We start from the raw sequence: 16,339 nt of genomic DNA on the forward strand, positions 1-16,339 counted from the left end.
ACAACCCGTTCTCACTCCCGACGCGTAAAATAATGACGATTTGTCACGTCCCTTAACTTCTCATGCTGACGCCTAAGGTACCCTTCCACGTTTTTATGTGACGCTGTGGGTTGTCAATTCATTCCAATATGAACCCGCTCGCGGCGATCAGAGACGCTTCGAGCAGAGGCTCCAGCCATCCATTTACTCCAATAATAACCCCGTCACAGCGAAACATGACAACTGGAGAACCGGGGACCCTCTCCGCGAATGGGTTTTTCTCCCTAATTTAATGCTTTCTTTTAATGACATCGTTAACATTTCTCAACAAAAACACATGAAAGTATCACTGATAATTCAACTGTTGTGGCCATCACACAGTGTTTTCCAAACTGATTCACGATCTGAAAGTGCGCAGATTTAATGTACATAATCCTTTGTTAGGTTTATTATTTTCATTTCACACGTAAAACACATTTATAGATTCATTCACCACTCCTGTTAGTTTTGGATGCGCTCGGCTCCAGCCAATCAGACGCAACCTGTGTAAGCAAAGGCTGATGGGAGAACGGAGAGACCCATTTATAAGAATAAGAAAATGAGGCGGAACTGATTTATTCTAATGCAGGTATGTAAAAAATAGGGGTGGGTTTTTATAATCGATTCATCGATTAAAATCGATTCTGGCTTGGATAACGTAAAATCGATTCATTAAAATTCTGAATCGATTTTTTAATATAAATTTATTTTGCCCGAAATGCCAGAATCTCTGGTGAAATCTCACAAACTTTCAACAACCACCAAACAGCTAAGACAGTAAATGAGAGCAGGTACAGGCTTCTGCACATAGACTTAAACACACAGCGCGACCCGCGGATCAGAATCAGTTAGATGTCGCCTTTCTCACGGTCGGGGCTGAAAGCCGACAGCTGCTGATTCTGATCTGTCGGCGGGTCGGCGCTTTGTGTTCACGCCCTTTATGCGCTGATTCTAAAGCTGTTAGTTTGATGTCTCTCCAAAACAATATTGACTGAACCAGCAGCAAAAGAAGATCCAAACGCTTCACATAAACATCGTCATGGATTCACTCTGACTTTTACTGTTTTGCTTCCATTGCGATGCGCAGCTCTCTCTCTCTCCCTCTCTCTCTCTCTCTCTCTCTTTGTACTTCATTATTTGCTTGCTTGTTAGGCACAAGTCTACCGTTGTTTACAGCGCTGTCGGCCTACGTTTTTTTTTCGTTTTATATACTTCCGAATAGAAAACCTAATTTCTGCTGTTCAATACTGAACAAATGTAAACTTTTTAAAATTATTCAAAATGCAAAACGCCGTGTCTCTAATAAAACCGCTGTAACATCAGAGGTGATGTTCATATGTTGATTAATGGTTTTCTTTCGTTTTTGATGTACTGCAGAATATTTTTATAAAATCTAGGCCAGGAAAATCGCCTTCATGTTTTTCTGTGTTTTATCCTCAGCTACTTTGACACAAAGGCATCTGCTGTGATGCTCACACCTTTGATAAAGTCTTGCGTGTGTCAGCTTCCTTTTTATAGATACAAAAATATGTAAATGTACTGATCTGAATTATACTTCTGACTGTCAAAATTTCCCAGATTCAAATCGAATGAAATCGAATCGTGGATCGAATCGATTTGGGACCTTGTGAATCTGTTAGGTGAGGCTGTGTGCAGGCAGGAATAGGACCCAAGGTGTAGACTCCGGAGACAGAACTTAAACCAAAACAGCTTTAATGCTGAACGCAAACATAACATAACTGGAAAAACTCAAAAAAATAAACTAACACCAGCGGATTGACAAAACACACAGCAAAGGAAACGGTAGATCGCGACACAGACACTAAGAAACACAGGGCTTAAATACACAGAGGGAGCAATCAGGGAATGGGTAACAGGAGAGAAACACAGCTGGGGCAAATCAGGCCTAACGAGACAAGAGGAAGCAAAACCAGACACATTAACATCAGACATGGACTTTCAAAGTAAAACAGGAAACACATAACACAGACTGAACAAAGACACAGGCTCATAAGCAGGCACTACAAAGGGAACAGAGACGTGGGAACAGGGCAGACACAGACACTGACTGAACACGGGGATATAGGAACTTAAGATACACATAGACGCGAACTAGACAAGGGGATGCAGGTGACAGGGGAGACAGAGCAACTAAAGAAGACAGAGACCTAAGCCAAAAGACAGAACTCAAAGAAACCAAAAACTAGACAGTATAAATAATATCATAAACTCAAAAACCCTGGGTCGACGACCCAGGCATCCTAACAGAATCGGAATTGAATCGATTCTAGAAATCAGTGACGATACCCAGCCCTAGTAAAAAATACATATTGTTGGAGCTATTTGTTCTTTATTTTTTTATTATTTTGAAATTAGTTAAAGTTTGTTGTTAGTTTATTTATATTTTGGGGTTTATTTGTCGGTTAATATTTTGTTTTAAATGATTTGTTTTGTTTGTTGTTATTTTGTTAAATTAGTTAGTAAGAGCTGTAGGGCCATTTTGTTTCTATAAATAAAGAGACTGGTATAGGACCAGCATGCATTGGGGTGGGCCTATGGTTTTTTACCAGAGCAGGAGAAGCAGCAGGAAGGATCTTGTTATTGCTTGCCAAGATGGATAAATAAACCAAAACTCTCAACTAAAAGGTTTGGACAATGGACTTCTTTTGCCTGCGTACGAAATATTACCTCAATGCAGCAGTGGCTTGTGGACTTTAAATTGTGGGACGTTTGATCTTTTAAAAGTAAAGGAATTGCCACTACACATATATTTAAAGTAATACTTTGATGTGTGTTTCAAAGTTTGTTTTTTCATAAAAGCTTCAAACAAACAGAGGTGACTGATCTCGGAAACGGTGTAATGTATTTAAAAATGGCTACAGCTACCGTCAGCATGCTTGCTAGGTAACGACTACACGTGGCTACTGCAGCATTAGCCATTTAATCCAACGATGATGGATTAAATCTATTACAAACGTTAAAGGACTTGTGTGCTGCAAAATACACTCACATGGTGCGTGAAGCAGTTTTTGCGCTAAGAGTTCTGCTAGCTCTTTACAAACTGATGATGCTAACGTTAATTGCTAACATTAACCGGAGCGCCAAGACTGAAAATCATTTGAGTTGCGTTAGTTATGTGTTTATGTCACTGAGTTCTGCAAAAATCTCTTTCCTCTTTAGCTTGAAAATGAGTGATTCAGAGGATCCCGAGGTGGAGGAAGAGCTTCAGGCTGCTGACGAACTCCTTCAAGATATGCAGGTAACATTTTAGTGGAAACAGTTGTTAAAGAGGGAACACGCTTGTCTAATATTTTGTACGGAGTAAACGTTATGTTATTTGAATTTTTTTTTAAAGTTTATGTCAAATTAAGTTGGTTAACTTAAGATGTTTGATAATCTTTGCTTTAATCATAGACTGTATTTTAGGTGTTCCCTTTTTTCCTTGTTAATTGCGTAGAATGATGCACAGAGTGAACCTCAGCCAAGACCAGTGCGCTGGAAAACACGTGACAGACAGGGAGCTTTTATTCCTCAAAGACCATCAACCAGTCGAAGTACTAGTTGCATGCCACGTGGTCGGTGTTCACGCAACCATTGATTTTATCTCACAACTTGTTTTCACCAAAGAATTTCAGTAAGTAAATATTCTTCATTCCCCCCCCCCCCCCCCCCCCCCCCATTGTCCAGAGAGCAGCATCAATGTCCACGTGAAGAACCTAGTTATGTTGCCAGTGTCAACCCAACAAAAGGTACTTTACCTTCTTGTATATGTTGTGATTTCTGTTTACTTTTATATTTGTTGTTATAGTTGAGTTATGCAGGGCTTTTGTGGAGTCCTAAGAAACATACTGCCTAGAGTGTTTTTCACTTTTGCCTAGAGTGTTTTTCACTTTGTGGAAGAGTTTCTTCCTTTCTTTATTTTTTTTCTGTTAATGTATGGAACTGAGGTGCTTCGTCAGGAGCTCCTTCAGTTGTTGGAGGATGGAGAAGAGGACGCAGCCATGACTTGTGAGACGTCGTCTGAGTCAGCTGCTACTCACTGGGCGATCAGAAATATGGTGTCCTCGCAAACCGTGTGTGTCAGTGTGGCAAACAAGTAGTTGTGAGGTGTCTGGACTGCCTGCCTCTTCCATTCCTTTGTGCTGACTGTGATATTGCAGTTCACACACGCTTTGTCCTGCACAACAGAGAGGCAGTAACAGGAGGGTTTTTGCAGCCTTCATCAGAGTTTCACAAGCCAATAGGTACAGTTTTTAAGTCTTATGCATTTCTTGCTATGTATGAGTATGAGTGGGTGCTGTTATTGTATATTTATTGTGTATCAGTTAATTTCTAATTCTTTTTATATATATTGTGTGTTTTAATGTTAGTTCGGCTGTTGCCTGTGCAAAGGCCAGACCATGTGTGTGACTGCCCAGCAGGTAACGTTGAGGTTTCACCCGGCGCAATTATGGCTCTTGTAACCATAAATGGTAAGTTGCCCTTTTGTCACACACTACATACACAATAGATGTGTTTGGAGGTTTTATTGCAAATTGTGCATTGCTATCTTGGTTTTAATTACCCTGCCCGCAGTATATGTGGGCACCTGTCAAAGGTCATTTGGATTTACCAGACCGATTTGAAAACAACATGAAAAAAATGAATGCTTTGAGCCATGACTGAATTTATCCTTATCCTTTCTAAAGGCCGTTATAACCTTGCACTGCCAGTGGTGAGCTGCACCAGCTGTGGCCTAATGTGGTCCCCCTCAGTTAAGGACATCCTGGGTAGTGGATATTGGCCTGGCACCTTAAATTTCTGCACCCTGTTTTCAATGGATGTCTTTCAGTCTTTCTATGACATTAAGAAGGCTGCACCAGGGATGTCACTTAAGGCATTTGTCAAAATGCTGGATGAACGAACAGCCCATTTTGGAAGGGTGAGTTTCTAAATTTGCTAAGTTTAAGGAAATTGTGCAAATCAATGTTTATGATGACTGTCCTTGAATATTCTGTTGTATGTCCTCTATGTAAAAGAATGGCCGAATATCAGCTGATGCCTTCAGTAAAAGTTTCTTGGAGTGGAGTGCTGTAAAGTTTGAGATGGACAGGATGTGCAAGGAGCCATGCTTTAGCTGCCCTGCCTGCACTCCAGACATGCTTGCCGTCTCAGTTGATGGAAACCGCAAGCTTTATCGCTTTCAGTCTAATGCAAGGTACGTTATGCATTGTGGACATAAGTCAAATATGGATTTGTAGAAAAATGTATTTTAATGTTTCTTTTCAAACAACTGTCACTGTGTTCGTTCAGCACTTCAGAGCAGGGGAACTTTAAAGGTATCTTCATTGAAAAAGATGAGGAAGTTGCTGAGTTTGTGAAATACATCCAGAGACACACAAATAATGTAAGATACACATATATATTAGTGCTGTTAGCGTTAATCTTGTTAAAATGACGTTAATGCCGTAACCATATACACATACGTGTGTGTGTGTGTGTGTGTGTGTGTGTGTGTGTGTGTGTGTGTGTGTGTGTAGACATATATGGATGGGTCGATATTTTTTTTTTATTTTTCTCTTGGTGTTGTCGTAATACCATTTACTTTACTTTATCTTAATGTGTACTTAATTTTGTCACCATGTGTATTTAAAAAAAACAACATGATTTTTATTTTGTGTTATCAATGCTGTCCTGGGGAGATATGAGGTCTTGTGTGACTCGAGGCTAATTCAGCTAATTGTTATGCATTTGTTTTAAAAAGTTTGTCCCTGATAGGGCTTAATCATGTCATGTCTTTTATGTTAAAATCTTTGAGTGTATAGGTCCCGGGGAAAGGGTTGTGCGGATCTTCATCTTGGACTGCAGCAAAGGAGTCGTCCAAAAAGTCCACTGGGAAGTTGGATGAGGAGGGCATGGAAATAGCTGTTTGTCGCCACGGAGTCCTCTTAGCTGCATTGAACATGTTTCGAGGGGAGATCTTTGCTTACCCCCTTTTTCTCCAGAGGAAGTTGGCAGCTAACGTCCCAGGACATATTACGTTCCTTTGCTCCGATGTGGCCTGTAAATATTTCCCCTATTTAACCAAGGTGGCTCAGCAGTGCCCTGAGCTGAGGAACCTCTTGTCAATGCGTCCTTTTCTCTCCGTCATGCATGCAAAGGCTCACACTTGGAAATGCGAGGTATACTGCAGCTTGTAGTTTTGGATTAGTTTGAGACATTTTGTTATAAGGTTGAATGAATTCAGCAGTCATGTATTGTGACCTCCTTTCTATAGATCAAATGGGGAGGTGCGTTTCAGGATGGGGCCGGTTCAACAGTTGGAGAAGAGGTGGAACAAGTAAACAGTTTCCTGTCTAGGGCGGCCATCACAACGAAGTACATGTCTAAAGCAGGTGTGTGTCTGTGTCTGAGATTCCACTCAGTCTCCTGCTCATTAATTCTAATTTGTATACTAACTGAAATGCAGGGCGAACAGACATGCTGACCCTCCTGGCTTTGGGGTGGAACAAAAGGAAAGTGGAACAACTGGGCCGCACTTTGAGCCAGCAATATCTAAAGGTCATTTTTTCAACACCCATTTTAATGTGTGTGGTAATGGGGGGAAAACACCAGTACTCTTTTAACCCTTTAAGACCTACCATAGAACCAAGTCCGCCAGAGCTTATATTAGATTTCTACATGCTGTGGAGCCATTTTTGGGAGCATTTCAAGTTGCTATACATCAATACAACCATTATAGCCCAGATTTTAATAATATGTATTCATTAAGTGCATAGTAATTACATAAATTGCAAAAAAGTGCAATAAACTACAAATAAATTGAAAATCGTTTTTGATTTTTTAATATATATTTGTAGTTAGAGAAATTTAAGAGGCTTATCCCTCAAAACTGTAAATACAAAAAAGTTGCACAAAATAGTTTCCCACCACAGGAAATTTATTTTGAGTGTCTTCATAGTTTTATTTTTGAAATACACCAATTTTTATACACTGCAGGAAAAACGAAAATAAATATTATACTGCAAATTTGCAAAAAAGCAGCATATGCATCAAAATAAACTATTTCCAGCAGTGCAATATGAGTCCTAAGCATCCCAGAAACGACACAGAAAGTCATAAAGTCAAAGATAACTTTTAAAAAGACCAGTATATGCCCTGAGGCCCTGATGGCAAAAAAGACTACATTTCCGCGAAAATGACGTCACTTCCGGTTTCGGGCAGGTAATGGCGGAAATGCAAAAGTTCGCGCTGACGTCTATTCCAACGTAGGAAGTGTTATGAACAGCTGATCGGATCGGCAAAGTGTGTTTCTGGAATATTATGTTTTTGTTCCTGCAAGCGCTTTTTATGCAGGTTTTGCAAAGCTTTATGTGGAAGGAAACCGTGACCTAGGACAAGCTGATGGCATAAGATGTAAGTACAACTCCTCCGGCTTCATATGCAAAAAAAATTTTTGCGCTAGCTCACGTGGTTGCAGTGCTACTGGGATTTAAAAATAGTTACGCAAAACAGAGCGTTCCCGCTCCGATCGGCTCTAAAGGGTTAATGTCAATATGAATGACATTTATGAATGCATTCTTAGATCATAAGGATCCTTAGAGAACAAGTGGAGAGCCTGAATGCGACCAGAAATGAGCTGGGTGTGGATGACGATACACTGCAGCAATGGGTGGCCGATGTGCAGAAATGGGCTGAAGGTGAGTCTCAATATAATGCACTCATGTATAACAATAGGACCCACCATGGCCTCATTAAAGAACTTAGAGTTAAGATTTTTCTGACAGTGTCAACAAACAATGAAAAATAAGCCTTGTAAAAGCAAATTTATGGCAGAGTTGTTGCGTTTCATCAAATTGGATAGAACCTGGGTTGAAATGATGTCGTACTAGTTGGTTTTATAAACCTGAACACCAACATACTTGTTATCTCATGATTATCATGAGATAGCAGCACATGAAGGCTCCAGATGTCTTATAATGAATGTCATCAAGTCAGTGATTACAGAGTCCACTGTAGTTTGGTGACTGTTACTCATCCTGTATTCTGATTAATATTCCTCTCACTTAGAAAGTGATCAAACTGATGGCAGCCTTGGAGCGTTGCAGGCACGAATAGAGGAGCTTGTCGTCATCATCAGAGTGCGAACACAAAGTCTTTACAGACAAAATGGTACGTCCCAGTTTCTTTGAAACGGACCGTTTGATACTTAGTTTGTACAGCTTGTGCAGCTACTTTGTAAACAGAATAAAATCAGATCCAGGTTTGTTTAAGCTGGATGTGATTTGTTCTAGCAAACAAACTGAGGAGTGTAGATTAAAATGTAACTATATACATTATGTGAAGGTGTGAATTTTTTATGATTATTTACAGATAGCAACGAGAGGCGACACAGAATTCGCAAGGTCATCTTAGTTGAGAAGAAACGCTTGGCGGCTGCTGTTGACGACTACAACAAGCTCGCTGAACCAACAAAGCAAATCGTATCCAGTGATGCCCTCATGCAGACCGACATTTGGCCCTGGCAGAGCACAAGTGAACGTAAGCTCTTGATTTCTAAATATCCTTTTTAAACAAACTCCCAGTATCTGAGCAGTAGTTGAATGTTTTGTTCTTGAATCATAATATGCTGCTATGTTTTCCCATCTGATGTTGTTAAACTGTAGCTGCTGCTGACCTCCGGACAAAGAGAAAGGTCTTTGAGAAGGTGATGGCTGTGAGGCACCTGAGAGAGGAGGAGATGATCCTTTGCAGGGAGATGCGGCATCACTGGACAGTGTTGCGAATGCGTTCTGTGGTGTTGGGGACAATCTCCTCAGACTGTAAGCACTTTATTTATTTATTAATTTTTTGATGAATCGATTGAAAATAAGAGCAGATGCTAAAGTCTTACTGGATCTTTTACCTATATCTAGATTGCTAGCTAACACTGCCTTCTCCCTTTTAAAAAAATGTTTAATTACAGCATCCTAATTCCTTGTGTTTATGAGGTGAGGGGTTTTTTTGTTTGTTTGTTTTTTTTTTACTTTTCTCATATTTATTTGTTTTGTTCTTTTTACAGCCTCCTTTGTTGGCATGTCGGAGGATGCACAGAAGGGACTCTGTAGCCTGGTTTTAAAAAAACAAAGTGAGATTCCGGTGACGTAGGCGGTCAAGATGGCAGCTTGAATGGGGAAGCTCCGTCGCAGCGGCAGCTAATTTGCATTGGACTTAGAGCATTACGCTATACAGCACTTACAAAATATAACCTCAGGACAGTGGGAAGCTTGAAGACTCTTTGTGAAAGCTTAGAAATGCTGAGTCACCAACAAAAACTTACGCTTCGACGGCAAGAAGGCGCTAGCAAGGAAACCTCGGCGAAAGCTAATGATGTGCACCCGCCCTCACCTCCAATGTCGGATACTATTCAAACTGCTACAACTGAACAAATGGCCAAAGACATTGCAAGTATTTACGTGCTACTTAAGGAAACCTCCGAGACACAAGAGAGCAAGCTGAACGCTATCCAAACTGCTACGAGGGCAGTGGAGGCTAAGCTAGCGGATATGGTTACTCGAATAAGCAACGCTGAGTCTCGTTTAGATTTCCTTGAGGATGCTAGCAGAGCGCTAAAGGAAAATCCTCCTGCTACTAGTGACGAGGTGAACGCTCTACGACAGAAATTAGACGACATCGAAAACAGAGGACAGAGGAACAACCTGCGCTTCGCCGGCTTTCCAGAAGGCTGCGAGGGCTCGGACGCTCTAGCATTTGTGCGCAACGCGATCCCACAACTCCTGAAGGTCGACTTCCCGGGCGGGCTGGAGATTGACCGCGCACACCGCAGCCTGGTGAGACGCAAACCTGACGGTCATCCCCCGAGGGTCATCATCGCCCGATTTCTGCGGTTCCAGGACAGGGAGCAGATCATGGAAGCTGCGCGGAGGCTGGGACAACTGAACTGGAACGGCCACCGCATTATGATCTTCCCTGACTACTCCAAACTTGTCACGGACAAACGAGCGGCATTTAATCCCTGTAAACGGCTGCTGCACGAAAGGAAGATAAAGTTCTCCCTACTGTTCCCAGCGGTGCTGGTGCTGAAAATGACGGAGGGCAGACGTGAGTTTACTGACCCCAAAAAAGCCCAGGACTACATTCTGTCTTTACCTTGAGTTATTTACAGTCAGGGCTTCGATTTAAACACTATCCTTTTTTTTTCTTTTCGCCCTAGCGTTAATTAACACGCTATACACGCTATACTTTGCACCTCTTAACTGTTTAGTTTCAATATTATAGGGCTTCGCAGCTTTATTTGATTTATTCAGTTGTGCTACTTTTGAGAATACAACACAATCTGCTTGGTAGAGAAGCTCACTAAGACTGTTAAATTCCTCTTTTAGTAATTCAGTTGTCATGAAGCCGTTTTCAGTTTGTCAGGGGACAGTTCTAACCAACCTGCATAGAGGTCTGTTCAGTTAGCTAAGTCCCAGAATGACTGTTTTCCTCACATTACGACGACTTAATATGCTGCTGCTGCTGGCGACGGGTCCTGTTTGTGACTGTTCGACTGGTTAGAGTCACGGACCATAAAGTTTATGTTTTGCTTTCTGGGGCTCATAGCCCACCCGAGGGTGACTAGTGTTCTCGGTTACCCCGGACGTATCTGTTTAAATGTTTATCAGTTGTTATTTTTATTTACTTCCAAACCCCCCCATTTTTCTTACAGCCAGCCTTCCAAATATTGTCCACTCGGTACTGAACTCCTGGTTCTACTAATAAGTTACCCCACTGCTATGCGTCTGATACTTATTGCATGATGGCGAATAAGCAACAGAGGGCCCTTACTTTGATGACCTGGAATGTAAAAGGCCTTAACCATCCAATCAAAAAAAAGAAGATCATGACATTTATCAAATCAAAAAAAGTTGACATTGTCTTTCTTCAAGAGACTCACTTGTCTCCCCAAGAGTCCGATAAACTTTGCCGTGATTGGGTGGGTCAGGTATTTTTTTCATGTGGCAGCAGTCAGAGTAGGGGTGTCGCAATTTTAATTCATAAGCAGTTACAGTTTAAATGCTCCCGGATGATTAAGGATGAAGATGGGCGGACATTGCTACTCTTGGCTGAGATTCAAGGCCATAGGATGATTTTAAGCAATGTCTATGCACCAAACATTGACGACCCCACCTTTTTTGGAAACTTGGAATGCAAAATTAGTGATATGGGCGACTACCCAATCCTGATAGCGGGGGACTTCAATTTGGTCATGGATGATATACAGGATCGAAGCACCCCCTCACAGCGACACTCTAGATCAGCTTCGGTCGCTATAAAAATGTGTAGGACCTTGGGTCTGGTGGACGTATGGAGAGTATTCAACCCATCCGCAAGAGATTACACCTTTTATTCTGCCCCCCACAACACTCTGTCAAGAATAGATTATTTTCTTGTGTCAAATTCTATCATGCCCTCAGCAACGTCCTGCTCTATTGGTAGTATACACGTTTCTGACCACGCCCCGGTGCTCCTACATCCGAGCTCATTTGGTAGCCCCCCCAAGTCTCCCAGATGGAGGCTAAACTCAAGCCTTTTAAATGATCCCAACTTTTTCCACTCCTTGAGAGAGCAGATCAATTCTTATATAGAAATTAACCTCTCTACAGCTCCCAGTGCGGGTGTAGCATGGGAAGCTTTGAAAGCTTTTATTAGAGGGTTCATCATCCAGCATGCCTCATATAAGAAAAGAACTGCTCTGTCCAAGCAGATAGACCTGGAGAGGAAGATTGCCATAGCTGAAGCCGCTTTTAAGGCAGACATGAGCTCGGCAAATTTGACCCACCTAACTAGACTTAAATATGAGTTTAACTCAATTCTGACTCAGAAAATGGAGTTTTCTCTATTTCGGGCTAGGCAGAAATACTTCGAAGATGGAGATAAACCTGGCAAACTGCTTGCAAGATATATTAAACAAAAAGAAGCTCAGACTATCATAGCAGCAATTAGAGCACAGGATGGCACTATGGTGTCAAAACCCTCTGAAGTGAATGAAGCCTTCAGAGATTTCTATATGCAACTCTACTCCTCAGAAATACAAGCAAACTCTCAGGAAATTAACAGTTTTCTCTCCCCCCTTAACCTCCCAACTCTCTCTGAGACACAGGTGGACTCCCTGGACGCCCCAATTTCAAGGGAAGAGATCTTAAGGGTAATCAAAAATCTGCCAATTGACAAGGCCCCTGGGTTGGATGGGTTTACAGCAGAATTTTACAGGAACTTTCCAGAGGAGCTCTCCCCTCTGCTCCTGCAAATGTTTGAGGAGGCCCTGGATAAGGGCAGCCTGCCACCAACACTGTCAGAGGCACTTATTTCCCTTGTCTTAAAGAAAAACAAAGACCCGCTTGACTGTAAGAGTTACAGACCAATAAGCTTGATCAATTGCGATTGCAAAATTTTAGCCAAGGTACTAGCAACCAGATTAGATAAGGTCATGACTTCCTTAATACACCCCGACCAAGTTGGTTTTATTCGGACTCGCTGCTCTGCCAATAATATTAGACGCCTAATTGATATTATGTGGGCAACCCAGAATAAATCCCCTACGGGGGACTTTTCTCCAGCTATAGCCCTCTCCTTAGATGCAGAGAAAGCATTCGACAGGGTAGAGTGGCGTTTTCTATTTTGTGTAATGGAAGCATTTGGCTTTGGCCCAAAATTCATAAGGTGGGTCAAACTTCTCTACAACAATCCAAGAGCATCAATACTAACGAACCGTATTATATCACAGTCCTTCGACCTCCACAGGGGTACAAGACAGGGCTGCCCACTGAGTCCTCTGCTTTTTGCTTTAGCTTTAAAGCCTCTGGCAGCGACAATACGTAGAGACCCTGATTTTCCAGGTATCTAGGTCCACAATAATAATCACAAATTGATGCTCTATGCTGATGACGCCCTGGTCCTAATATCACAGCCAGAACGATCTCTACCTGCTCTCTTAAGAATTATTAACCGGTTCTCTAATATATCAGGATATAGAGTAAATTGGTCAAAGTCTGAAGCGCTCCCTCTGACAGCCTTCTGCCCCAAAACCCTGTTCCAGCCAGGGGATTTCAGCTGGCCTCGGACTGGTATTAAATACTTGGGCATTACATTCCCCCGTTTGTTATACAACATAGTTCAGGCTAATTTTGAACCTCTATTGGACAAGTTCAGAACCGACATAATTAGATGGTCCCCTTTGTTTCTCACCCTTTGGGGTAAAGTTAACATCATCAAAATGAATTGTGCTCCAAAATTTAATTACCTACTACAAACACTCCCGCTAAAAATCCCATCAAAATATTTCCATCAATTTGACAGATTATGCAACCAATTCATATGGAATAACAGACGCCCTAGAATAAAGCTTAAAAAGCTACAGCAACCAGTAGAGTCGGGTGGCCTGGGGGTCCCAAATCTACTATTTTACCATTATGCTTTCAGTCTGAGACACATGGTTCACTGGGCTCTCCCTCCAGAACGAGCCCCCCCATGGCTTAGTCTGGAGAGTACTTTGTGCTCACCACTCCCTCCGATGCACATTTTAACCACCAAGCTCCCACCGGATATACAAACCCACCCCATTCTTTCTTTCCTGCAGACGGTCTGGAAGAAGGTGGCCTTACTACTAAATTTTAACTCCCACCTTCATACTGAGGCTTCCATATGGCTCAATCCCAAACTCTGCATTAACAAGTCGCCGTTTTTCTGGAGACTGTGGGTCCAGAGAGGGATACTTGTTCTCGGAGACCTGTATCAGGGGAGGATTCTCAAGTCCTTCAACGACCTTAAAGCAGAGTTCCAGTTGCCACAAAGTCAGTTTTGGAGGTACTTGCAGCTCCGGCACTTATTGCTCAAAACCTTTGGTTCCTCCTCCACACCACCTCCAAATATTGAATATCTCAGCTACATCAAAAATATCTTTGGGGGGGGGGGGGGGGGGGGTCGTGAAGTCTCTAAATATTACTCAATGCTTGTTACGGGCACGAGTAAAGGGCTACCCGCCCTCCGGTTAGCTTGGGAATCTGACCTTGGTGTGGCTTTTACAGATCAGGAATGGACTGCAATTTTGCAGAATAGTAAAAAGGTGTCCAGGGAACTTAGAACGAGACTAATCCAATTCAAATTACTACACCGAATTTACTGGTCGCCACACAGACTGTATAGGGCGAACCTCATACAGTCCCCTGAATGCTGGAGATGTCAGACTGGGGTAGGCACATTGACCCATATGATTTGGAGCTGTCCTAAAACCCAAGTCTTTTGGACTGAGATACATGACTTTATCAAATCAACCATACGATGGGATATTCCTTTTTCACCAAGACTATTTGTTTTGGGAGACCCATCACTCCTTAACTATGCCCCACCTAAGGCTGCTGAGTGGGTACAGACTGCATTGATGCTGGGGCGTAAACTCATTATCTCCCAGTGGAAGGCCCCTTCCACCCCACCTGTCTCTGTATGGCATATCCAACTAGGGAGACTCGCTGCACTAGAACAACTCTCATACAGGCTCCTGAATGAAGTGGAGAGCTTCCATCTGAAGTGGGATCCATATCTGTCCAGAATAAAACGAACAGACTAGACTTTAGAGTGGGATAGACATTGGAATTCTGACGAAGCACTCTCAGGGATGTCAGAGTGTGGCGTGCAGTAAGACCCACATAGTCAAAGGCTGGCTGTTTTTGTTTCTTTCGTGTTTTTGTTTCTTTTTTGTTTGTTTGTTGTTGTTTTATCAGGCTTTTGTTTATCTCTTGCTTTGTTTGCCCCCCCTCATTTTGGTTTGGTATTCTCTACTGTTCTGCTGCTATGCTGATGTTTTTTTATGTGATGTAATCTGTCTCTGCAGTGGACTGTAGTGTTCTAAAAGTACAATAAAATATTAATCACAAAAAAAACAACAAAGTGAACTGAAAGCTGAAATGCTCAAAGTAAAGGACGTGTACAAGAGAATCCTCAGCCACCAACCACTCCTGGAAATGGACTCGGAGGAGGAGGAGGACATTCCAGACGATGCCACTGAGAGTGATTTGAGCACTTCTGATGAAGACTGATTGTGTCATCATTGATGTTATGTTTGGTAAAATAAAAAGTTAATCACATCTCTGTTCAATGTGATTTTTCAACAGACATTTTACATTTTGAGAAGAAAAATGGAATTTCCTTGGTGCAGTTGTTTACCCTGAATCATTATTTCCCATCTAATTTAATGACTAGTGTACATGTTCAGATACGATAACATAATTTAATTTATGGGATGCTTTCTGGGCTGCTCAAATTATCACAAAATTTAAAAGCACCAGGCAGCACACTCACAAGTAAATTTTTTGTTCAGTGTTTTGTCGAAGAAATCAACAAGTACAATTGAGATGTTTGCTGTAGTGGTGTGTTTGTTAAGAAGCATGCCAGCACACTGGTGAACTGACAGTCCCAGAATGCACCCGAGCCAGTGACTCGCCCCAGAGCAAATGAAATTGCTTATCTAGAAAGATGTTGGGGGAAAACTCTGCAAAAGACCCAGGAGAAATAAAGACACAATGAGACAAAGTTACTTTCTTTATCAAACGTGTACACGGGTGAGCTGCAAAGAACAACTCACAACCATGAACAGAGGCTTGGCATTTTTATAGGCACAAATCACAGAGACAGCGAGAACAGGATAAGAAAATAATAAACAGATAAAATAAGCAACTCCATATATGGTGCCAGTCTCGTCAGCAGAGAGCTGGGAAAGATAAAACAATCTAAAACAATATGTCCCAAAACAATATGTCTTTGCTGGGAAAGTCTAAAAGGATAATTCTAAACTAATCTAACCATAGACAAAGTGCAGACAAAGGGCATCTTTGTACATTTAAAAGAAGGTAAAGAAACATAGAATCATTTTTCCTGTAACAAAAGACAACCATCATCAAAGAAGAAGTAAAAGAGTAGGAAACAAATGGTAAGGGAAGGTACTGTGGGGTAGGAAAGAAAGGCCAGAGCTGTGCAAAATGACCTCCAGCAGGCCACAAATGTGCACGTCTGCTCAAACGGTCAGAAATGGACTCCATGAGGGTGGTATGAGGGCCCGACGTCCACAGGTGGGGTTGTGCTTACAGCCCAACACCGTGCCGGATGTTTGGCATTTGCCAGACAACACAAAGATTGGCAACTTTGCCACTGGAGCCCTGTGCTCCTCACAGATGAAAGCAGGTTCACACTGAGCACTTGTGACAGTCTGGAGACGCCGTGGAGAACCTTCTGCTTCCTGTCTGTGAAGGTTCTCAGTCATCCAGGTCATCGTAGTCAAAGGAGCTTGCAAAGAAAAGCGTCTGGACTT

General features: G+C 42.1%; 1 protein-coding gene and 1 long non-coding RNA gene across 4 annotated transcripts; both read left to right on the plus strand.

Annotated features, from left to right (window-relative positions):
• The first annotated feature begins 974 nt into the window (after window positions 1-974).
• Window positions 975-3,845, plus strand: LOC309702853. The gene is made up of 3 exons (XR_014275765.1): window positions 975-988; window positions 3,242-3,593; window positions 3,706-3,845. It is a non-coding gene; the product is annotated as an uncharacterized lncRNA (long non-coding RNA).
• Window positions 3,846-4,090: 245 nt separating this feature from the next.
• On the plus strand, window positions 4,091-15,119 carry LOC309702834 (uncharacterized protein). 3 transcript variants are annotated; one of them, XM_082527451.1, is made up of 13 exons: window positions 4,091-4,262; window positions 4,389-4,490; window positions 4,707-4,939; window positions 5,037-5,215; window positions 5,311-6,179; window positions 6,275-6,392; window positions 6,467-6,558; window positions 7,583-7,697; window positions 8,068-8,169; window positions 8,371-8,538; window positions 8,664-8,819; window positions 9,059-9,124; window positions 14,924-15,119. In XM_082527451.1, the coding sequence occupies exons 5-13, from the start codon at window positions 5,913-5,915 to the stop codon at window positions 14,929-14,931; spliced, it is 1,092 nt and encodes a 363-aa protein (XP_082383577.1). In that variant the 5' UTR covers window positions 4,091-4,262; window positions 4,389-4,490; window positions 4,707-4,939; window positions 5,037-5,215; window positions 5,311-5,912; the 3' UTR covers window positions 14,932-15,119. The 3 variants fall into 3 exon arrangements, with proteins under 3 accessions (XP_082383577.1, XP_082383578.1, XP_082383576.1); XM_082527452.1 differs by having other exon boundaries at window positions 5,053-5,215; XM_082527450.1 differs by lacking the exons at window positions 4,389-4,490; window positions 4,707-4,939 and having other exon boundaries at window positions 4,091-4,267; window positions 5,082-5,215.
• The last annotated feature ends 1,220 nt before the right edge of the window (window positions 15,120-16,339 follow it).

The sequence above is a fragment of the Aulonocara stuartgranti genome, assembly GCF_965226115.1.
Source record: "Aulonocara stuartgranti genome assembly, chromosome: 3".
NCBI classification, from domain to species: Eukaryota; Metazoa; Chordata; class Actinopteri; order Cichliformes; family Cichlidae; genus Aulonocara; species Aulonocara stuartgranti.

Coding starts and splice junctions, on each gene's coding strand:
- LOC309702834 (XM_082527450.1), top strand. CDS start 5,913: ATGGAAATAGCTGTTTGTCGCCACGGAGTCCTCTTAGCTGCATTGAAC. Junction 6,393..6,466: donor GAAGTACATGTCTAAAGCAG/GTGTGTGTCTGT, acceptor ACTGAAATGCAG/GGCGAACAGACATGCTGACC. Junction 8,170..8,370: donor AAGTCTTTACAGACAAAATG/GTACGTCCCAGT, acceptor GATTATTTACAG/ATAGCAACGAGAGGCGACAC.